The 23991-nt window shown below is 43.0% G+C and overlaps 1 protein-coding gene across 3 annotated transcripts in view; it reads left to right on the top strand.

The window, feature by feature from the left end:
- Positions 1 to 23991, top strand: part of HMGA2 (high mobility group AT-hook 2) — a 173915-nt gene that overhangs the window by 122650 nt on the left and 27274 nt on the right. For all 3 annotated transcript variants that reach the window (XM_037887188.2, XM_043548320.1, XM_043548324.1), the window contains one exon: positions 22440 to 22472. In XM_037887188.2, coding sequence (XP_037743116.1) covers positions 22440 to 22472 — 33 coding nt within the window. The remainder of the gene's footprint in view (positions 1 to 22439; positions 22473 to 23991) is intronic.

Raw genomic sequence — 23991 nt, 5'->3', positions numbered from 1 at the left:
GATCAATGTATCAGCATGAATTGAGCAGCAGGAGCACATGGTTTTGTGGCAGTGTCCTGTTCTGTTTGTATTCCAGCAGCCATACTCCCTTGCACTTCCATTCGGTCAAATCTCACAAGCTAAACAAGAATTGACAAGGTCAGTACTTGACACCTCCAGTGAACACATATGCAGAAGGAAGTGGCGTTGGTGATTCACTGGGCGGCGCTCTTCCTTCTGAATCACTTAAGGAACCAATGCCCCAGGCGGGTGTTAAAGAGCATTGTGCAGCTGGAGGTGTTGTCTTTCAGTTGAGATGTAAAAAAACCAAGGCCCTGACCACTTGTGGTCATTAAAGTTCCCATGGCACTTTTCAAAAGAGTAGGTGCATTGACCCTGGTATCCTGGCCAAATTCCAGTTTGGATAATGACATCCTTCCTCCCCTGCAGCTTAAACTGGATATGGTATTTTTCACCTCATACCCTAAACATATGTAATGGTGCCGTGCTGTTAAACAGCTGCCATATCTCATCCCAGAGATGGCCGTGTTTCAGTGGGGAGTGAAATGGATCCCTGTATAGGGTTTGTAAGTCACTTTGGGATCTTACAAAATTACTCAGGATCGTTAAGTCCAAAGCATATTGCAAAGAGTTATGAAGAGATCTCACAAAACTGGGTAAGAAAATGGCAGATGAAATTCAGTGTTGATAAATGCAACGTAATGTACATTGGAAAACATAGTACCACCTATACATACAAAATGGGGTCTAAATTAGCTGTTGCCACTCAAGAAAAAGATCTTGGAGTCATTGTGTATAGTTCTCTGAAAACATCTGCTCATTGTGGGGCAGCAGTCAAAAAAAAAAACAGAATGTTAGAAGCCATTAGGAAAGGGATAGATAAGAAGACAGAAAATATCATAATGCAACTACATAAATCCATGGTACACCCACACCTTGAATACTGCATGCAGTTCTAATTACCCCCCTCTCAAAAAAATGTATTAGATTTGGAAAAGGTACAGAGAAGGGCAACAGAAATGATGAGGGGGATGGAACAGCTTCCTTATGAGGAGAGATTAAAAAGACTGGGACTGTTCAGCTTGGAAAAGCGGCAACGGAGGTGGCAATCTGACAGTGGTGTGGAGAAAGTGAATAAGGAAGTGTTATTTACCCCATCACGTAACACACGAACCGGGGGGTCACTCAATTAAATTAATAGGCCGCAGGTTTAAAATTAATCTAAGGAAGTACTGCTTCACACAAGGCACAGTCATTCTCTGGAACTCATTGCCAGAGGATGATGTAAAGGCCAAAAGTATAACTGGGCTAAAAAAAAATTAGCTATAGATCCATCAATGGCTATTAGCCAAGATGGCCAGGGAAGAAACCCCATGCTCTGGGTGTCCCTAAACTTCTGACTAGTAGAAGCTGGGATTGGACAAGGGATTGGATCACTCAGTAAATTGCCCTGTTCCATTTACTCCTTTGAAGCATCTGGGACTGGGACTGACTCCTGTTGGAAGGCAGGATACTGGGTTAGATGGACCATTGGTCTGAGCCAGTATGGCCATTCTTATGTTCTTCCTTTCTTAAAGATTAAAAATGATGTGCAAATGTAAGGTGATATATTTTACTATTGTTGTTGCTATTATTGGTTAATGCATATTTATATGCTTTTTAGAAAAAAAATTCAGTGTTTGATCCAATAATGACAGTGTTGTGATCCGTTACAGATCTCTGACAAAATACCTTGTAATATAAAAATAAATTCCTTACCGATATTATCAATAACACCTCAAGGGACAGATTTTTCCATCTAGATTCTTTATACAATTCTCTAAGCACTTCCCAAAATGCAGAAGTATGCATATAATGATATAGGGCCTGATCCTGTACGTTTATCTGCATAGATAGATCCTTGCACACACATGGATCAATTTGTAGGATTCAGGCTTTTGTAGGATTCAGGATTTGTAGGATTCAGGATTCAGGCTTTTCTCTCTTTTCCTTTCAGTCTGCAGGACCTGGATTTTGTTAATTTTTGTTGGCGGTATCATGGGAATGCTATATCAGTGAAGTGGGTTTTGCGTTTTGCTCTGAAGGGCTCTGATGTTCAAGAACATCTTGATCTCTTCCAGGAGCTTAGTCTCTGTTACACACAAGTCACTCTGAGACATAGATAATTTCACTAATCAAGCCAGGAGATCACAAACATGAAGATCACCAGCAAATCTGAATCTGACAATGAGTGGTTAGTTTTCTTACTAGCCCTAGATAGAAAAGGATGGTTTTTAGGCCCAGGGTTGTTTGGGTATCCAGAAGACACATGAAATTGTCAGTTTAGAACTTGACTGTTATGCAAAATGCAATATTTACTATTAAGAAAAAAATAAGCACAAAAGGTAATTGAATATGTAAAGTAGACTAAAGTTAGGCGATATCACCTTCATGAGCTCTGTTTGCTTGATGTCAAGAAATTCTCTAGACTCAGTAAAAAAGGACAACTGTACAATACCCAATGAACCACAAATGAGCGAACTAATCACAAATTGCTGAGGGCATGTGCCAGTGGGTGCAGACAGAAGCTGAATTTAAAACATGGCTAAAAAGGTCACACGTTTGTTAATATAAACCCATCTAGATTACCCCCGAAGGCAAACGTTCTTGGTAGATGAAGAAAGACAAAGAGGCAACGGTAACTCCAAAGAGGCAACAGTAACTCCTATGCCATCGCTCCTCCTCACCCTTTTAGTGCTCCTATAAAAATGAGCACCCTAGCTGTCCCACGTGAAAGAGAATCTAACCACAACACCTAAACAGACCTCTATTTCTGCACAAGTTGCTGTACTGAGAGGTCATTAGATCTCTTGTGCAGGGAGAATGTGGATCCAACTATCGTCAGCCTTAATGGTGGGTTGATTCCTTATTTACAGGAAGGGGCATATCCCTCTGCTCCCAAGAATAGTGCAGCTAGCAGACCTGCCATCACCATTGCTATTTTCCTCCCATCTGGGAAGAAGGGGACCTCTTTACCTCCGGTCATCACTATTAAAGGTCCACTCTAAAGGAGTACAAGATATATCTGATCCTAGTAGCCCAAGAAAACACAACACAGAGATGATAAAATCAGACTATTCCTATTGACCCCCAAAACACAACCTTGCAAAGTGGTGGGATACCCTTGATATAAGTGAAAGCCCAAAATCTATCACTTAAAAACATACAACAAACCAAAGACACATCAACAACACAAAAGTCACATATAATGGCTGGGTGGACAGAAAGCAGAACAGTAGAGGTCCACATGTAATGGGCAGTACAAGCTGAGACCCCCATCCCCCTGTCTTTGCACCTATCAGGCAGGAGGGATTCACCAGTGGCAGCACACCCTTTGTAAGCAATTGACAAAATGGGGAAGTGCCATGAACTCCAGTTACAAAAACACTCACATCAGCAAGGAGAGACACACTGTGAAATTAAAGAGTGTCTGAAAAGGATGCAAGTTTATTAGCACATAACCAACTACCTGAATCCTGAAGGCAGGAAATCCTGGTAGCTGATGAAAGGCAGGGAGGCAGATATACTCTCCTTTGCACCATCATCAGCCTCTCATATATCAGCATGCCCTAGCTGTCTCACTGCCAAGGCCTAACAGTCTTGTAATTTCCCGATCTCATGTAGGCAGATTACGTGCTGCGGCAAACCCAACTCCCATTCATCTCACATGGTGGGTTGATGTGTAATCCCCTGAAAGACATACTTCCCAGTGCCAGCCACAGCAGGATTTTGGGGCCAACCCATCCCCTTCATTTATCCAGCAGGCCGTTCTAACCTTGTCTTCCAGAATCAGCCAGCCACAAGTGCCACTAACTGGCATCCCCAAACCACATATTTAACTAACCAAAAACAAAATCTGCCTAGCTGGGGGGCAAAGGTGTTTACATTGTGGGATAAATTCTTTCAACCAAGAGCAGCATTTGGCTCAGTGTTTATAATACACTTATATCTAATTACTTTATTTTGTCTTTTTAAAAAAATAGAGAGTGAGTGCCAGGAAATAGAAGTAAATTATTGAGCAATGTGATTGGCTGAAATGTTCCTTTCAAGACAGTTCCTGAACAACAGTACATTTTAAAACTAGACTGCTTTCCCAGTGGCATATGGTGCTTTGTGATATGGGAACAAGGAAACCACTTTAAGCTGTAACGGCTAGCAGGGTTGTAGTTAAGTGCTTTAGGCACTGCATTCTTGATGCAGTATCATGTTACGGTAATATTATGAAAAAAGCTGCAGGGGATTTGCATGCATACCTAACACACATATCTTTGATGTTCATAACGTTAGATCCAAGTAACAAATGTGATCTTCAGGTTAGACACAGTTTCTAAAAGACTACTAAACAATTTTAGCTAAACAGTTACATAATAGTTCTTTTTTAAATTATGGAGAAAATTCTTTTCTATTAATCTGGCCTAAATTGACAGTAACCCCAGTGACTCACTGATTTCAACAGTTACTTCAAAATTACGTTGTGGTCACCAAGAGTATAATTTCTCTCTCTCTCTGTGTTCATGTTTACTTAAAAGAAAACTTCAGAACAAAGACCAAAAATACAGTCACAATCAGGACAAATCACAGACACAAAAAGAAGATATCCATACCTTCCCCACCCCAGACTCTTTGTCCTGAAAACTAGACGATCAGTCCAGCATGTTAGGTCCCCATGCTGCCCACTGTTCCACTGAATTTGTTTGATTTTTCTCCATCATTGCCAGCAACTGAATAACTGCACAGTTGTGTGAACTAGAGTTGCAGGTGTGTCACTCGTGCCTGATGACAGGCTTGAACAGCAGCTCTGCAATAGATAGTATAAAATCACAGTATTAACAACTACCAAATTCTCAAAGAAAATACATGGCAAATGTCTGATCCAGATAACTGCTAAATCTTCTGGTGTCTGAAAAAGTAAAAAATCCAGTAGTCCATCAGTGTGGCCACACAACAATGTGACTCTCAGTTTTGAAGCCAACAAATCCCAATTGTGGACATTCAAGGAGCAGAATTGTAAAAAGTGCTCCATTGTCTCCTCTGATACAGAGCAGGTTCACCAAGGGCAGCCTATATCTACTATGTGCTTTCCTCATACGTTACCTCTAACAGACAGTTTACAATGAGATACCCACCACCATACATCCTTGTACTTGAAGGGAATTCTGTTATTTTAAAGGTACAACAATGCCCCACTGACACAATCTTCTGGGCAAGTCAGTACTGCCATATGGAGTTCTGAAAAATACCCCTTAAGTACCCTCCAATATAGAAGTCTCCTAAACTGTGAGCCACCATGCTGGAGTGCTGTTGCCTGAATTTGGCAATGGGAAATACGCCTTGAGGCAAGTTGCATGTAAGAGGGAGCCTGCTGGGCAGGAAAAAAATTCCTTTTTAGGGGCTGCATCCCCTTTTCCCCACCAGTTAATCCATTTCTTCTCCTGTGACATTTCCCAGTAATACTGGAAAATAAGTGGCTATCTCCTGCCCCCAACCATGCAAACCTTAAGAAAATTAAAAAACAAAACCAACAACATCAAGAAAGCTTCAGGGCACATCACTCCCAAAGCCCCCTTCTTTAACTGGCAAATAAACTATATGTCTCTTCATTAAGTTACATTTATTCTCCCAGAGCATCTGAAAAAATAACCAGGTCAGTTTGACCAACAATTTTCTAGGGGAGGAAACACATATGCCACATAAATGCAAAGAGGTAACAGAAATGTTTTAATTAACATCACCCCTTCTGCCAGCATCAGGGTCCACCTTTTCCACCTCATCACCTTAACCTGGCAGGAGGCAAATTGTTCTCCCAGTTCAACTCGGCTACTGAATCACTGACAAAAGTGAGCACCAAAATACCCTCACCAGGGCTCATCCCATGAGGAAGGCAGGTCCACTCTATCCAAAGGTTTGGCTTGATCCAAAGCCAAAAGCCCCCTCCCACTATTCTTGTCGCCCAATTTCAAATACTTTCTACAAATTACACAAAAGTGCTTGCCACTGTGCGACATTTAACTGTGTTAGACTGGCAGGGATGCAATAATTTTCCAGCTATTTTCCCCAATCTCTCGGCTAGAATGGAAGCCAACATTTTGTAATCTATGTTCAAAAGAGCAATAGGCGCCCAACGCCTAATCCTCTTTGTCTGCCAACAAAAACCCCAAAAGGCCTTAATAAAAGGAAGATTCCAATGTGCCTCTAATCAAGGCATCATTGAAAGCACATGAGAGCACCACAGAGAAGGGATCCATAAATCTCTGATAAAATTCCGCTGTCAAACTGTGCATCCCCAGGGAAGTTCCCTTCTTCAGTGGCAAGATACTCCTCTGCTGGCCTCACAAGCAAGTCCTGTTCCTCATCTACCAGTGCTGGAAAACTTGCAATACTATTCAAAAACTGCTCCTGTTACTGCTGCTGCTGGAAAGGAGGAGTGATTTGTCCCTGAAAGAGCTCACTGTGATATTCCTGAACTATCCTCAACATGCCAATGGTGTCCCTGTGGACCTGCCCTTTGCTTAGGATACTCTAACCCCATCATACTCCTCTGAGGTCTCTTTTCCTTACATCCTGCAGATATATCAGAGGAGGTTGCCCCACCTTTTGTCCTAAAGTCCTTTGCAAATGTAGCTGATTCCAGCTTTCTCCTGTACCGTTGTAACATTTCCTTCTTAATTCCTCTAAAGACCTTTGTTTCTATGCATTCTCCAGCCTGCAGTCAACTATCAAGATCTCTCAAATAGCTCTGCAATGCTAAATAATGCTTGTAATCAGTTGTATACAGGCAGCCTGAAAAAGGAATATAGAGAAATCACTAGGCTCTGCTAGGTCAATTCCCACTGTTCCATTTGGGATGCATAAAACTCCCAAACTGTTTCTCATACCATAAAGATGTATTCAATCTTTCTGATTGCAACAGCATTATTGAGTAAGGTATTTAGTTTCCTATAACTGCAGCCAAACATCACTGTTCCATACTCTGCAAGGTATGGACCAAGCAGTGGTCCGAAAACTACAGATTGCATTGCACAGCATCTGATCACTGTGGTAGTTTTCACATACACCCTGTCCAATCGACTACACAATTCCCCTCTAAAAAAATGTAAATGCTCCCTCCTTTCTTAAACGAGGATGCCCAAAAACATCCGTTAACCCAGGAGTATCAAACACAACTTCTAAGTAAGTTTCATCAGCTTGTAATGCTGTAGGTTGCTTCACTCTCTCAGGTTTCAGAGTAGCAGCAGTGTTAGTCTGTATCCATAAAAAGAAAAGGAGTACTTGTGGCACCTTAGAGACTAACAAATTTATTAGAGCATAAGCTTTCGTGAGCTACAGCTCACTTCATGGGATGCATACAGTGGAAAATATAGTGGGGAGATTTTATATACACAGAGAACATGAAACAATGGGTGTTACCATACACACTGTAAGGAGAGTGATCAGGTAAGGTGAGCTATTATCAGCAGGAGGGGGGGGGGTGGGGGGGATCCTTTTGTAGTGATATTCAAGGTGGGCCATTTCCAGCAGTTGACAAGAACAGTAGGAGGGGAAATAAACAAGGGGAAATAGTTTTACTTTGTGTAATGACCCATCCACTCCCAGTCTTTATTCAAGCCTAAGTTAATTGTATCCAGTTTGCAAATTAATTCCAATTCAGCAGTCTCTCGTTGGAGTCTGTTTTTGAAGTTTTTTTGTTGAAGAATTGCCACTTTTAGGTCTGTAATTGAGTGACCAGAGAGATTGAAGTGTTCTCTGACTGGTTTTTGAATGTTATAATTCGTGACGTCTGATTTGTGTCCATTTATTCTTTTACGTAGAGACTGTCCAGTTTGACCAATGTACATGGCAGAGGGGCATTGCTGGCACATGATGGCATATATCACATTGGTATATGCGCAGGTGTGCACACACCACACAACAGACCCACTAACCCAGGAACCTATCCTTGCAACAAAGCCCGTTGCCAACTGTGTCCACATATCTATTCAGGAGACAACATCATAGGGCCTAATCACATCAGCCACACTATCAGAAGCTCGTTCACCTGCGCATCTACCAATGTGATATATGCCATCATGTGCCAGCAGTGCCCCTCTGCCATGTACATTGGCCAAACTGGACAGTCTCTACGTAAAAATACTTCAAAAAGAGACTCCAACGAGAGACTGCTGAATTGGAATTAATTTGCAAACTGGATACAATTAACTTAGGCTTGAATAAAGACCGGGAGTGGATGGGTCATTACACAAAGTAAAACTATTTCCCCTTTTTTATTTCCCCTCCTACTGTTCTTGTCAACTGCTGGAAATGGCTCACCTTGATTATCACTACAAAAGGATCCCCCCCACCCCCCCCGCTGATAATAGCTCACCTTACCTGATCACTCTCCTTACAGTGTGTATGGTAACACCCATTGTTTCATGTTCTCTATGTATATAAAATCTCCCCACTATATTTTCCACTGTATGCATCCGATGAAGTGAGCTGTAGCTCACGAAAGCTTATGCTCTAATAAATTTGTTAGTCTCTAAGGTACCACAAGTACCCTTTTCTTTTCACTCTGTCAGTTACTGCAGCTAAACAATTAAAATCCCGTGTACAAAACAATTGTCAAGAGGAGCAACCTCTATAAAAGGATCTTTCCTCAGTTGCTGACACAACGATACCTCACATGCAAATAACAGTACTCAAATAAGAATCCCCTTACCAGCTGCAGTTCTACCACGTTCTGTACCTACACTGCATAAGTATAAAACAGTACCTATACTCCTTTGTAATTATCCAGTCCTGTGGACCGAAAAGATAGGCCCCTCTTCCAATCCCGCTGAGCTTCCATGTCACACCTGGATCCCCACCAGATCCAAATATTGCCCCTCCAAACAGTAAAGGTCATCTGCCTCTGGCACACACTCAGAATAAAACATACGTTTCACGTTGCAACTTTCAGTACCATCTAAACAAAGGCTCAGCTCCAAGTTGTTACAGGTACTTGTGATCCTCATCTAGTTGTCCACCATGTTACTGCTGATAATCCCTCTGTTTTACTCCTCTCTCTCTCACTCTTTCCTTTTCTTTGACCACTTTTTTCTTATTGACTAGTCCATTGTTGTCAACTTGGGGGCCTCCTGAGTCCCCAGATTCTGATCCCAACTCTGATAGTTCTTTCTGAAATAGCTCAAGCCCAATAACACTCAGTTCTGCTTCCCCAAATAAAGGTGCTTGTAATGCCTGCTCTCCATCATCTGCAACAGCACCCATATAGAAAACCTGTTACCCGTTAGAACTGTGAAAATTCTGTGTAGTTTGGAGAGCTGCAGGCCACCTTCAGCTACTTAGCATTCTCTGTGGATCCTCTCCTTCCCTGTCTGATTGCACAAAACTCTTCCTGAAGCTGAACATATCAAAACGTGCTTTCCAGCTAGCAAGTCTGCCATACCCGTACCGTAGCCTGCCTATCCATCCCTGGTGATTGAGATTCCTGCATAACCAATTGTGCCTGAAGATGTTCCTTCCCCAGTTTCTTCTTTCCCCCCTGCCCACTTCTGATAGTCTCCCCCCACATTACTAGGTCTCAAATACCCATCTGCATCATCCTGGCTCTCAGTGGTTCCCACTCCGTCACCCTGACCCTTTCCATTTCTGAATCAGTAACAAACAAAGTCCCCCAATTCTTCCCCCAGAAGTAGAGAGGCCCTGCCACAACTCTTGCAGGGCTGCTCAAAATCCTCTGAACCTCTGGCTCAGGGAAGAAGGAAGGTTCCTTGCAAGGCTGGGAGTGATTTCTTTCCCTATTGGGCCATGTCTTGGGGCACTGACTATAAACATGTCCACTTCTCCCATGCATGTTGCATCTACTGAAGTCCCTGTAGTCCTCACAGTTGTGTGCATTAGAACAACAGCTCAGTTGACTAGATGTTCTGATATTATCAGGACTGTCACGATATTAGGGGCTTTGTCTTATATAGGCAAATATTAAACCCCCTCCCCCAAATCCTGATTTTCAACCTCGCTATCTGGTCACCCTAACCACAGCACATGCAGTTTCTCACTCCCCAGACACACTAAAATGCTCTGTAGAGCCACAGGTAAAAAAAAGTGCGTGGCTGCCCAGGATCTCTACAATAACCCCACTTCAAATCTAAGTGAAATATATTGGGGAGATGTTGCACTGTAATATTTGTCTGGAAGAGTTTAGTGGTGCCTTTAAATTCACCATTCCAAACCCTAAATCCATCAGAAACTTTAATTGGAGGCTGCACCACTTTAGTGTTACGTGGAACTCAATGCAGCACTTTTGCTTCATGTGTATTTTCACTGCAGAATAAAGTAGTCACAGGCTTCATAGCAGGTTGGAATAAAGATTGGCCACTATATCACCCCAATCTCCAGTCCAGTTTCTAATTCCAAACCGTTCCCAGGAAAAAATCCTCTTCGCCATAAGAGTAAAAGCTGACATGGCATTCTCTGCTGCCTGGCAGGTATATCACGGCTTGCAGGCATGCAGGAGAGAATCCTAAAGAATCTTAACAGAGCCCCAACAACAAAATCCCTAGTGAGACTTTTGTCCATGTGCCCTGTGTAGTGCAGCCCAATCACATATCTCTGCTGAGACACCCCAGGGCAATGCTTCCATTGCCAGGGGGCCTGTCCAGAAGCCTGATCTCAACTGGCTGTGACTGCTGCATGGGATTTCTTCCTACTCAGCCCCTCAGGGACCCCCACACTTGAAACAGACACCTCAGGTCCTTCCTTATTGTCACTGTTCCTCAGTTGCTCACTCACGACAGGCCTTTGTGCTCCCTCCTAAGCACGGGGGCTTCCCCCTTTGTGTTGCTGGGAACCTCAGGGGCAAGAAAAACAAAAGTCCCCACTTCACATTCTTTAAAAATGCCTTTTATGGGCCACTTTTCCCTCTGGTCAACTCAGATGTTGTATAATCCCCTGGATGGAGTTCCTTAAAGAGAATGGAGCCCCTGAAACAGAGGAGATCCCAGTACTACCCCCTTCTCCACTTACAGGGGATGGGAAGGCTAGAAGTGTGGCTACTAAATTGTCCTTTACCCCTATATTACTGATACAGCCCAACTGTGGCCAAGCTCCACTGTATTCCTGCCTCTCCTCAAGACTCTGTGTAGTGTTTGAAATGGAGGACATGCCTTACAAACCATTTCCCAGAGTAAAGGGACATAGTTCCACGCATTCCTTTCCCAGATCTCCCTCTGGCAATTGCTCCCCAAAGCAAGGAGCTGCAAAGCAAACTATTTTCCCTTTTGAATACATACTCCTAATGCCTGTCCCATCACCCCAAATCCTTCCCCATAGCCCAGAGCAATTCCCAAGTCAGCTTCCCCACAGGTACCACAGAAACAAGGCTCCACAGCCTTTTTCTGTGGAGGCACCACAGAAACAAGGCTCATTGGGTATGCTCTAGGAATTATTTTGGGGAAGGTCTATGGCCTGAGTTATACAAGAGTTCAGACTGGATGATCACAATGGTCTCTTCCAGCCTTGGAATCTATGAATTATTAATCATAACATCAGCTAATAGCACCACAGGATCCACCAGTCTGTGCACAGTAACTTCTGAGTCAATCTCCAAATAGATGGATTCTTCCACCTTCACATCCAGAGAACGTACTGAAGGAATAAAGCCTCTTTCAGTCCCCACCATCTCAGTCTGCTGCCATCTTGGCAGGAAGAGGAAGTGAGAGCTTTTTCTCTCTCACACACACAAACACACTCCATTCCTTTCGCTATGGTTACCAGGATGTTAAGGGTAGGTTATTACAGAGGCCGAGTATCGATCTGCAAATCAGTTTTTTAACAGCTGATTTCAGCTGAATAAAGAGGAATTTAGCTTTGCTAACATCTTTTAAATCTATTAGTACATACTGTGGCTTACAGCATACTGTATACGGAGATGTTGCATTTGTTGTCTGGATGGTAAAAACATAGCAAAAATTCAATTTGGCTTTCATGCTGCTTTGCAAGGATTGCACAAATCATTTGTTTTGAACCCTGGGGAACACATACCTGTGATTCCTTTTCAAATATAACAACATGAGCCAAGTGCAAAATGTAATGTACCATACATCAGAATGGTTCCACATCAACGTCTTCCCTACAAGTCTGGAAATGGATTACTTACAATAATGCAGCACTAAGCCCAGAGACAACCCATGCCAGCAGATAGTGGGAGGGCAGAGTGAGGGTAGCCAGCTTCAGCAGTGTAAATGAGCATGCTCAGTCCATGTGAGCATGCTCAGTACAAGCCAAGCACCAAAACTGGCGGGGCACGTTACCCCAGGCCGACTCCCCTTCCCCCGTCATCTCTAACTAAGTCACTAGTATATTTCTGGTACATGAAAAATATATTTATATTTTGGTTGAAGGATAGTGACTCCCTTGTAAAACTTTGCTAGGATTTCAGCAAACTCCACTAGAATTCTCTCAGAAACTTTCCAACAGCAGCATCAACTTCCTGGATTATGGTTGCCAGGTTTCCAGTTTTCGACGGAAACGCTGGGTCAGAAAGGACGCTGGCAGCTCCGGTAGGTACTGCTGACCGGGCCACTAAAAGTCCGGTTGGCAGGGCTGGCAGGCTCCCTGCCTGGCTCTGTGCGGCTCCCAGGAAGTGGCAACATATTCCTCCAGCTCCTAGGCATAGGGGTGGCCACAGGGGCTCTGCGCATCGCCCAAGCCCCGAGCACCGGCTCCACAGCTCCCATTGGCTGGGAACCACAGCCAGTGGGAGCTGTGGGAATGGCACCTATGGATGGGGGCAGTACACAGAGCTGCTGTGCCATGGCTCCACCTAGGAGCCAGAGGGACATGTTGCAGCTTCCTGGGAGCCACCTGAGGTAAATGCTTCCCAAAGCCCACACCCCGAAACTCCTCATGCACCCCAGCCCCCTGCCCTAGCCCCGAGCCCCCTCCTGCACCCAAACTCCCTCCCGGAGCCTGCACCCCGCACCCCAACCCCCTGCCCTAGCCCTGATCCCCCTCCTGCACTCCGAACCCCTTGGTCCCAGCCTGGAGCCCACTCCTGCACCCTAAACCCCTCAGCCCCACCCAGAGCCCACACCCCCAACCAGAGCCCTCACCCCCTCCCGCACCTCAACTCCCTGCTGCAGCCCAATGAAAATGAGCGAGTGAGTGAGGGTGGGGGAGAGCGAGCAACAGAGTGAGGGGGGTTGGAGTGAGCAGGCGTGGGGCCTCAGAGAAGGGGCAGGGCAGGGAGCGGGGCAAGGGTGTTCAGTTTTGTGCGATTAGAAAGTTGGCAACCCTATCCTGGATGCAACAGTAATGATCAAATATAGCACCTTAAAAACATCCATTTATCCCAGGCATACAAAAACATCTCTAGCCAACTAATTGTCTACCAGCACATTTGCTCAGACGTTCAAGGCATTCAAGATAAACATATTGGCCAGATCTTCAGCTGCTATAAATGGGTGTAGCACCATTGATTGCCCTCATTTCAATGTAGGCAACTCTTTTAGAGGGAAATCCTCCCAGCCTATGGCAGGGTAGTGGAAGGCCATAAATGAGACTGGCTTGCTGAGAAGGACCAAACCAAGTGATCACTTACAATGAAGCACTGGACTCGCACTGAAACATTATCAGAAATTGGATTGTCGCTGTTCAGCATGGATGACTCTCAGATATATATGCTAAGGTCAGCCACGATGGTTATTCAAATGACCTCCACTGCAGCTTATCCAATGTAGTTGTCAGGTGCCAATTCCAAACCATCAGAACATCCAAAGGCATAAACCCTGTACAAAACATGGCTGTGAAAGAGGCATAGTACAGATGATATCATCCACATCCCCTATAAGTCCCAGCCCACCCCAAAAGAACATGTTTCTCTTCATTCACCTTCTCACGCCATCTCATTCAGTGAGATATGAGTCTCTCCTCCTTTCCTTTTTTTTTGAAGTTGCTGCTGAAAACATGAAGCAAAAGGCAGTGGCTGCAGCAGAGCATGCCGATAAAAGGGAGGAGAAACTGTCATTGGCTGCAACTGGGAAAGTGTTACTTGGAAAGACATGCATGATCACACACGTATGATGCTGTGTGTCAGATTCCTTGGCTTACGTTATTGAAAGAATTTGGGAAGAAACTGGATTCCTGTCAAGTTGCACCCTGGGACCAGATTCACAACATTACAAAAATCAGCACCTCAGTGGGCACTAAGTGGGACCTTAGTTGGCAATGTTATCAGAAAAGGCAAAGAGACTGAACCACCTTCTTTCCCTTAAAAGTAGTCCCTCTAGATTCAGGTTGAGGCATATTAATTGGGCATCATAGGCAAAGTCCGTTAAAGGGGTTTTCAACCTTTTTCTTTCCGAGGCCCCCCCAACATGCTATAAAAATTCCACGGCCCACCTGTGCCACAACAACTGGTTTTCTGCATATCCAGTAGATTAAAAGCCACGGCCGGTGCTAGGGGATAGCAAGCAGAGCAATTGCCCAGGGCCCCACACCACACTGGGCCCCGCAAAGCTAACTTGCTTGGGCTTCAGGTTCCACCCTGGGTGGCAGGGCTTGGGCTTCATCTTTCTGTCCTGGGCCCTAGCGAGTCTAATGCTGGCCCTGCTCTCTGGTTTATTTTGACGGACCCCCCTCAAACCTCCTCCCAAGGGGCCCCAGATCCCTGGTTGAGAACCACATACCTTATCTGTTCTGTGGATAAACAGGGAGCTTCACTTCCCGCAGCTGTCAGTTTGTCACCTTTCAAGAGGTCTTAAAAAGTCACATTAAAGTTTTAAAATTTAGGGGCTTGTCTATACAGAAACGTAGTGCACGGCAGGCTGGGGTATGAATTTACATTGCATCAGCATGCCATGTACTAAGCAGCCAGCAGAGCCTGCTGCCACCCAATCAAAGTTCCGTCAGGCGCTATGATGCACTGCTGTTTCAAACAGCCACTTGGTGTGCTGCAGGCTGGTGCACTGTATATTCTCACCCCGGCTTGCCACACACAAGTCTCTGTATAGCATGGGCAGCAGGTAGCATAGGCAGGGGAAGGCTGTGCCTCCCCAAACAGCCTGTTGTGGCCCTGCCCGTGCTCCACCCCCAGACTCCTGCCTGCTTCCAGTACCTTCCCACGCTTCTGTGGCTGAGAGGCTGGGGGCAGGCAGGCTGGGGCGGGTGCACACAAGACATCAGGGCTGGGGCCACACCACACCGTGGGTCCATCTAGCGCTGGGGGCACTGGGACGGCACCGCCTGCCTGGTGCTCCGGGGCTGGGGGCTTTCTGGACGCTCCACCCTCCTGGAACTGGTCCAGCCGCACCACCCACCACACTGCCTGCCTGATGCGCTGAAGTTGGGGGTGTGTAGGGGGAGGCGGCAGCTGCAAGAGGAGGTGCTCTGGGCTCCAGTGGGGGATGGAGGCAGAAGGGGAGGACTGGGGGCTAGCCCCCCTCAAGGGCGCGTTCACCCGCCACCCATGCCATATAGACAAGCCCTTAGTTTCAGAAAAGTGAATGGAATGGGGGGAATGCTAAAAAATGAAAAGGTGGGGCAGAAAGAGAGCAAGGAACAGGGAAAATGATGATGTAGACACTGCTATCGGGATGTGCAATGAAGAGAAGACTTTTTGTGCCCTCCTCCAGACAGTGAATCTGAGCAAGACCAAGCAGCACAGTTTGGCCCTAAATCACAGCTTCTGATGGGTGTGGCTATTAGTGGCCTCCCATATTTGAATTCAATATAAACGTATAGAAATGACTTAAAAAAACTGATTTCAGTTGAGTTACACGGTCGTAAACCCAGTGTAACCCAGTGGAGAATCTGACTTCTATACTTCAGTCAGAGATATAAGCCCCTTTTGAATGACTAATTATTTGTAACCTCTACTGCCCTAGAAGTTTAAGAGAAGCGTAGTTGATATTACAATTGACATATTTAAAATAATCAAAAATGTTTTATATCAAGGCAACAGAGTGTAAAATATATTCACATTCACCTACTGTGCTTTGAGTTTTGATTACATCCTTGATAAACTGTTGGATATTGTTGATCAGTAATTAACAGTTGACAAGAAATGAGACTTTTCCTATTTACTTGCCAACAATTCTTTTCAAACTTGAAGAATTCTTTGTGGAAAATCTGCCAGTAACTCTCAGTTATCCAGATGTAAATCCATTTAAATTAGTGTTACACTGGAATTATCCTGCTGTAAATGAGAGCAGAATCTGACCCATTGGCTCTTTCCCAGGGATTTCGCTCATGTTTTGATATTTTCCCCAGAACCTAAAACTATTAAAAACATAACAGGCATCTAGCCCTCTGTTGTGAAGATAGCCTTCACTATGTAAACACAAAGGGTGAAATCCTGGCTCTGCTGAAGTTAGTGACTAAACTGCCATTGACTCTAGTGGGGCTAGAATTTCACCCAAGGTGACCAAATACAAAGGCCATAAAAGTACCTAGATAAAAAGTTACTTTTGCCTGTTAAATCCTCATCTTGACAGGCTGAAATTTCCCTTTAATGTGCTTATCATATTGGATATACATGTAACATGATAATTTCTGTTATCTGAATGGGTTTTCCTAGAACTAAGTTTGGAATATGCAAACAAGGAAGTATTCTATTAAATATTCTATTGAGATAACTGAGTTCCTTGCTACTGTCATTAACAATTAGGATGAGAGTGGAGTTTACATTGCTATAGGCTAAAGGATATTGGTCTCCAGTGGTGTGGCTTGTGGGAGTTTATGGGTTTCTATAAAACTAGGTCCAGCAGCAGGTCAGTTTAATAAACTAATAAATAGTTTTACAGTGATCCTACTTCATCTTTGCTATTCAAATCTAAAAGTAGGACCAAGTAGGGTAGAAAATAAAGACTAGAAATAGCACAGATTTACCAAAATTCTCCACAGATTTCTGTTATCCCAGTTCACAGATCACTATGAAATCTTTGCACTATAAGGGCCTGATGGTATTACTGTTAGATTCTAATGACCCATGGCTGTGTGCATACATAGACACCATGGTTGCCTGTTAACTGCAAACCTGGGCTGTAGGCAATAGAATTCATGATCTTTTGCTCCCAAAATTTTCAGGCATTTTACTTACTGAGCTAATAGAGAATATGCTGTAGCTCTTGGTGATGGTTGGACATATATGCTGTTTTAAGGTCTCTAACCACTGTAGTGCACAGTAGTCTCCAACTGAGAAATCTGCATACCTGGTTCTATTGGATAGAGGGCATTAATATGCATTTATATAAGCCAGTATATCACAAGTTCTGCACTGTGGATTCATGTATGCAGTTAAGAAGCGAAAAGCAGCCTTTATCCATAACTAAGGATCCACTCCAAATCTCCCAAAACATGGATCGCTAAATATGCATGTCTTCCACAGTTATCAAGTAGGCAGGGGCAAGGTTGGATTTAAACTAGTTGAGGAAGGTGCGGGTTACAACAGAAATTATTGTGCCACCTCTTGAAATTGTTTGGAGGGAATATTTTTTAGTTTGGATTAATTTCAGTTTCGCTAGTATTATTTGAGTTCTTGAACCTTCTTGAATGTGTAGGTCAACAGGGATTTGTGCATATCATTTTACACTTCTGTTAAATTATAGCTACAAATGCTAGGGTGACCTATGAAATGAGTTGATTGTCTAACTACAGTACTTAGTTGGCATTAGTGAAACCATCATAACTGCCATTAGTTTTTCACCTTTCTTGCTAATCTCACCAACAGAGCTACCTATGTATGATTGTATTGTCAGTGTTGATATTGTACTCGCTTGTGGGTAAAACAGAGAACTTTAGTCTCCAGGGATTGTCCATTTGGCACCTTTCACAGCACTAAGCTCACTTTAATAAGGGAGAGAGACAGATCCAAATGCAGACTTTTAATATTTAAGAACAGTGTGGATTGCTATACTTTGGGGACAGAAATCAGTTAGTGGATTGAATTCATGCATAGTATTTTCATCTGTAATCATTATATATGTGTTCCAACATTGTTCATTTTATTTAAAGGAAAAGCTATGCATATTCTTCCTACCAACACCATGAAGTTTCAAAATGTAACTTATAACTCAGTTATAGAAATCTCCCAATTAATATTGAAAACGTTGGAAGGATTACTTGCATGACATTCAGCAAAGTATATGAAAGCCCAGGTATGCACGCTAACAAGGGCTAACTTGGCATTCCTATTTGGAAATATAAACAGGGTGATAATGAGCAGGAGTATGGAGATGATACTGCCTTTGTATTTGGTACTGATGGAACCACTGCTGGAATAATGTGTCCATTTTAAAAAAAAAATGGATTGAGTTCAAAGAAGAGCAACAAAAATTATTTGTGGACTGGAGATCATGTCTTACAATGAGAGCGTAAAGAAGCTCAAACTAGTCTACAAAGAGAAGGGTTAAGAAGTGATTTGATCAGGGTCTGTAGTTCCCTACACAGGTAGACGATATCTGATTTATAGACTTTTTAGAGGAGGACGTTGTAGTCATTGAGGCAGGATATAATGAGGCCTGAGCAAGAGATTTGGCTGTGGGGAGGGAAAGGAAAGGATGCATCTTGGATGTCGAGAAGGAAAAGGTGGCAGGATTTGGATATGACCTGGATGTCAGGGCAAGAGAAAAGAAGTCAAAACTAATCCCTAGGCCTGGGTGACAGAGAGGATGGTGGTGATTGTCAGCAGTGATAGAGGATGAAGGAAGTGAAGAAGGTTTGTTAGGAAAGATAAGGAGTTGGGATTTAACTGTGTGAAGTTTAAGCTGAGGACAAGACATCTGAAAGGTCTGTTCATGTTGTCACCACAGTTGTTTTTTTCCATCCAAAGTGCAGTATCGGCCCATGAAAGTATACAGTTAATTTTATTTTGCTTTAGCTAGCACACTAAAACAACACAATTTTAAAGTTGGTGAAGAAAATCCTGCTATATTCTAGTTTCCATTTTATACTAAAAGACATTATTGCTATTTAACTTCTCTTCTCACAGGAATATTTTTAATATCTGCCAGCATTTTAACACTTTTGCTTTGTATTCCCTGTAGTGCATGAATTTGGGGACGCAGTATAAGACAGTGTCTTATAATCGTGTTTAACCAAAAGAGGTGAATTTTTCTTTCACGTGTCCAGAATTGTGACTGATATTCCAGGCAATATAAAATAGTCTACTTTTAAACTAGGCAAAAAATAACACTTGAAAGTTATATATTGGGCTAAGCTACTCCAAATGTGATCTTTGAAATAAACGAGACTACACATCTTTGAGAACAGTCAGAGATACAGAGATTTGCTGTACAGAATCCATAAGTAACACTCTCAGCTGATGGAGTCTTTTATTCAGGGCTCTCCAGTTCTGTGTACAATGTTATTTTGCTCCAAAGGATTTCTTTAAAGTCCCTTGTGTCTGGCATTTTTTTTATAGATACTAACTTTTTTTTATATCCAAGATGAATTCTCTTTTACCCCAGCAAGTTGTACATTTAAATGCAACAGCCTTTTGAATTAGCGGTGTCTCATTTCAAGACACTCATTGGAAGATGCAGAGATCTGTTAACACAATGAAGTGAAAGCTTAGTGAGCAGAGGAGGTTACATCATTAACTTGTCAAAGAGTTGACAAAGGAGCCAAAGGATACATAGCCACTACAGTCAAAGAAAGCATCACTAGAGCAGGACACATAGGCCCTGATTCTGTGCAGTCAGTTTCCCTGAACTCTCTCATTGCCTTCAAGGCCAGGGACACTCCAAGCCTCAGGAGACCAGACTAAATCTTGCTTGACTTTACCAAGCAATATTTGCAGCCCTTATGCAAACAAAGCACCCATTGATTCAAACTGCAGGAGCCCAGCCCATAAAAATCATTGTTTTGTAAGTGGCAAAGCTTTACATGTCATGGGCTTCAAGGGAATATGCTGATTTACACCAGCTGAGGATCTGACCCCTGCTTTAAAGCTTAATCTAAGTCATACAGTTCTTCCTTATAAAAGCATAATAAACAGCATATCCAAGATCACAAATCCACAGTATTTTGAATCACAAGAACTCTAGCTAGCAAGCTCTCAGCAGTAAGATACCAAAGGTCCCGAGTGAGTAAGAGTCTCATAAAACTTGGTCAGTATCAGAAACAGTTTCCAGGCAGGCAAAGTACAACATTTTCCCTTCACATTTTATGAATGACTGCAGTATTGTGCTTCAATCAGAGTTCTCTACTAAAGCCATTCATAAAAATAAAAACAAAACAAACACACACAAAACTTTCTAGGTTCAGTCTGAAGCCATCGGGTGCCAGAGGCTGGGAAAACATACTGGCAGCTCTAACCCCAACTGGTATTGAAAGTATTCAAGGGTCTTTTTGGTGGTCTGAAAAGTATGAAGTGCTGTGTGGAAGGGCAGCTGGTAGAATTACTGTGACACATACTAGGCAAGGAGCCAGAGCTGGCCTTGTTTCAGACATTGTCTTTCCCCTCATTGAAGTGTCAGGAGCTAATTCATGGAAAATTTGGTGAGTTGGCAGCTCTTTCAGTGGATTTCATTGAGCTATAGTGTGCAACAGTCACATGAATGCAGGGTCCACTGCCAAAAAAAATGGGGATTTCTGAGCTGTAGGAATCAAGTCAGCCAGTGAGAATGTCTGTGGATTTTGTGTGGTTTGGGAGTAAACATGTGTACAGGTATAATTAACAGGGGGAAGAAAAGTCAGGGAAGTGCTAATGATTGAGATTATTGATGAGCTTGATGAATGCTATTCTTACAAATGATTCATTTGAACCAAATAATCTCTTTGCACCAAGACTCATTTCCCAAGAGGCAGCAAATGTGCTAATCAGCCCAGGGCCTGTAGTCACCTGGGAAAGACATCAACAAAAAAAGTGTGCATTTTTGATCGCTTCTCCACTGCACAGTTATTCAATGGAAAAGAAAGGGTCAACGCTAAGATTTTAAAAAATGGACGTAGTAAATTGCACTTTCTTTTCTAGTATTTCCTTAGAGGTTTATGCACAAATACAAAAACGCATCAGTATCAGGACTCCATAGAATTAGAAAGATATTGCAGGTAAACAAAGTATCTGTTGCTAAAATAGAATGCTTTGTGGTGGGGAGTCTGAATTGATCCTAGCATCAGCTACCTTTGTTTTACATTTTCATTCATTTTTCCCACCCACTAAAATATTGCTCTTAAGGACCAGATACATCAAATTGTTTATTTTGAAAAGTTTAAGCAATTTTCTAACACACTGTAATGAAAACTAGCCTTTGGCTATCTAAATGACTTGTTGGCTTATGCCCAAGTAAGGAGACAAACACAGGTCTTGAGCTGGGAACAGGCAAAGTTGGGAATAGGCAACACATCCATAAAGCAATGGCTAGGAAGAAAATCATTAGACGCAACGATTGTGCTTTGAATATATATATACAAAAATTATGTGGGTGCACATTATGTGGGTTTCCCATTAAAGTTATTGGGAAAACTCCTATTGACTTCAGTGGGGCTAGGATTTCACCCTCTATGAGTGCTAAGTAGTCTTGTTATTTTGTACCTTTACCAAGACCTGTGGAGATCATGCTCTACAGGTCATCAGAGCCAGTCATCAAAGATAGTATTTCAGATAGGACCTAGGAGCTTGGTGTGTGTATGTTAGCTCATCCATCCCCCCATCCTCTGCTAGAATTAACTGCGTTGCTGGAATAAGTAAAAGCATCAGGGGTCTACAATGGTGTTGTGCGCCCATTCCCGGACCAGCCAGAACACAGGACCACAGAAATGCCACTTTTGGAGTATGAATGTGTACGTGTATCTACACAAACAGTTCTGAGGGACTGAATGGGGGTCAGCCTGCTTACAGAATGCACAGTGTCAGATATGAGGGAAATTTCTGGATAATATAAGCTTCCCAAAAGTTACTTGATATGTACTCACACACACATACCAAAATCTAACATAGTATCAATAACATTACTTTTGAAACTAAACTAAAATTGCATCTTTGGGGACAAATTCAGAGGGGATATAGAAGGTGCTATAAGGCAGACTTCCTTAGAATAACAGACTCCTCTACATTCAGATTCTATACCTGTTTAAACCCCCTCTTCTGATGTGTAAAGCTGCTGTAACACATACCCTGGGGAGCTGGAGAAAAGTGCATATTAACGCAGCCCTCACCTTGCTTTAACTTATCCCTTACATATATGTCTGCCTCCACAGAGTGTGCATTACATCAACTGAGACACCTTTACATGTTGGGTGCGGGGACATAAGTATGTCTGGGGCGTCTGAGTGAGTGCAGGAGATGTGCACTATTTTTCACATCATCTTTGAATTTGGTCCTTTGTCTATATGTTGTTTCAGACATTAGAAAATGAAATATGGCCTCAATGTATTTTCTTGTTCATAAAAGGGCTAATATTTACTTTTCTTTGCAGCCGCAACAAGTGGTTCAGAAGAAGCCTGCTCAGGTAAGAAATGTTTATATAAATTAATTCTGTAGATTACCTTAATATCCTTTGTTCTTGAGCATGTAAATTAGCAATGTTTATTGTAAGTAAAGCAATTAGTACTTAATAAATGGAAAAATGCACTGATCATTTAAATCATCCATTAAATCCACACAACAAAATAAACCCCACTTGTCCACTAAATATTTTTCAGAATAATTACATATAGGCCCCATTTCAGCCAAGTGTTTACATATGGGCTTAAGTCCATCCATATTCAGAAGAGTACTTAGCATGTGCTTAGTGCTTTGATGAATACAGATGGACTATTAAGGGTACAGAACTCTTCTTGATATAGGTCTGCTTTTTTTGAAGGAACAGAACTTTTGCTAGACTATCTTATGGTTTGAATGTATTACTGTAAAAAGAACCTGAATTAAGAATAGAAACAGAAAGTTCTAGTGGTAAAAAGATATAAACTCTCCAAAAGCATATGTAGGAGTCCAGTTTCTAAAAATAACAATAAAACTACAGCCATGATTAATGAATGGTGTTGATACAATAATATTGCACTCTCCTAATGGTGAAGATAACATTCAGGATAATGCAGTAGGAATTCCACACTAAACTCAAATTCACCATCCCTCCCAGCCAGCAGAGACTCCAGGCACAGTTCGGCTATGCAAAGAAGGACAGGATTCTGGGTGGGGCCTTGCATGAGGTGCATGCTTCTTACATGTTGCAGAGCTCCTCTCTGCAGATGGGCAGCACTACACATTGGGCAGGGTAAAGGCAGACTAAGAGAAGGCTTGGACCAGAGGACCCATTGCTGCCTGGATCCTACTATCCTCCCCTCCCCACATAGGGGGCAGCAGAAGAGGCAACAGAGGGTACGTCTACATGGCAAAAAAACCCACGTGCACCAACAAGTCTCAGAACCCGTGTCTATAGACTCAGGCTTGCGGGGCCTACACTACAGCACTAAAAATAGTCAAGTGGACGTTCCAGCTCTGGCTCTGAAGCCTTGCAGGGGAGGTGGGTTTCAGAACCTGAGCTCAGCCAGAACATCCATATGGCTATTTTTAGCAGCATAGCACAGGAACAGAGAGCCCAAGTCTGTGGACCCGGGCTCTGAGACTCACTGCCGCAGGGGGTCGGGGTTCAGCCACTGGGCTGCAATAGCCTCCTTGGTGGGCAGAGGGATTCCTCTCCATGGTGAGCACGAGAGTTAAGAATTGCCCTTTTGGAACTCTCACTTTTAATCTCTGACTTCGCCGTGTTTATAGAAAACTAGAAATCAAGTAGAGAATATATTTAACATGGAAGTAGGTAGATAACTCTGGATTTCTAAAAGGTAATGTAGCACTAGAACTATAGCTAAACTTCTGTTTACAAACAGATACATTATAAATATGAATGCAGTTATTTGTATGCCAAGTAAACTCAAAGAACTTTTTTTAAACCCCTGGCAGCAGTGGTTTTCAACACAAGTACTGACTGGCCTTTACCGTAGCAGCTGTAATAGGCATTGCTCTAAAAC

This window comes from Chelonia mydas, chromosome 1 (genome assembly GCF_015237465.2).
Source record: "Chelonia mydas isolate rCheMyd1 chromosome 1, rCheMyd1.pri.v2, whole genome shotgun sequence".
Classification (NCBI taxonomy): Eukaryota; Metazoa; Chordata; order Testudines; family Cheloniidae; genus Chelonia; species Chelonia mydas.
The sequence above is the reverse complement of the archived record's forward strand: the minus strand, read 5'-3'. Positions and strand labels throughout refer to the sequence as shown.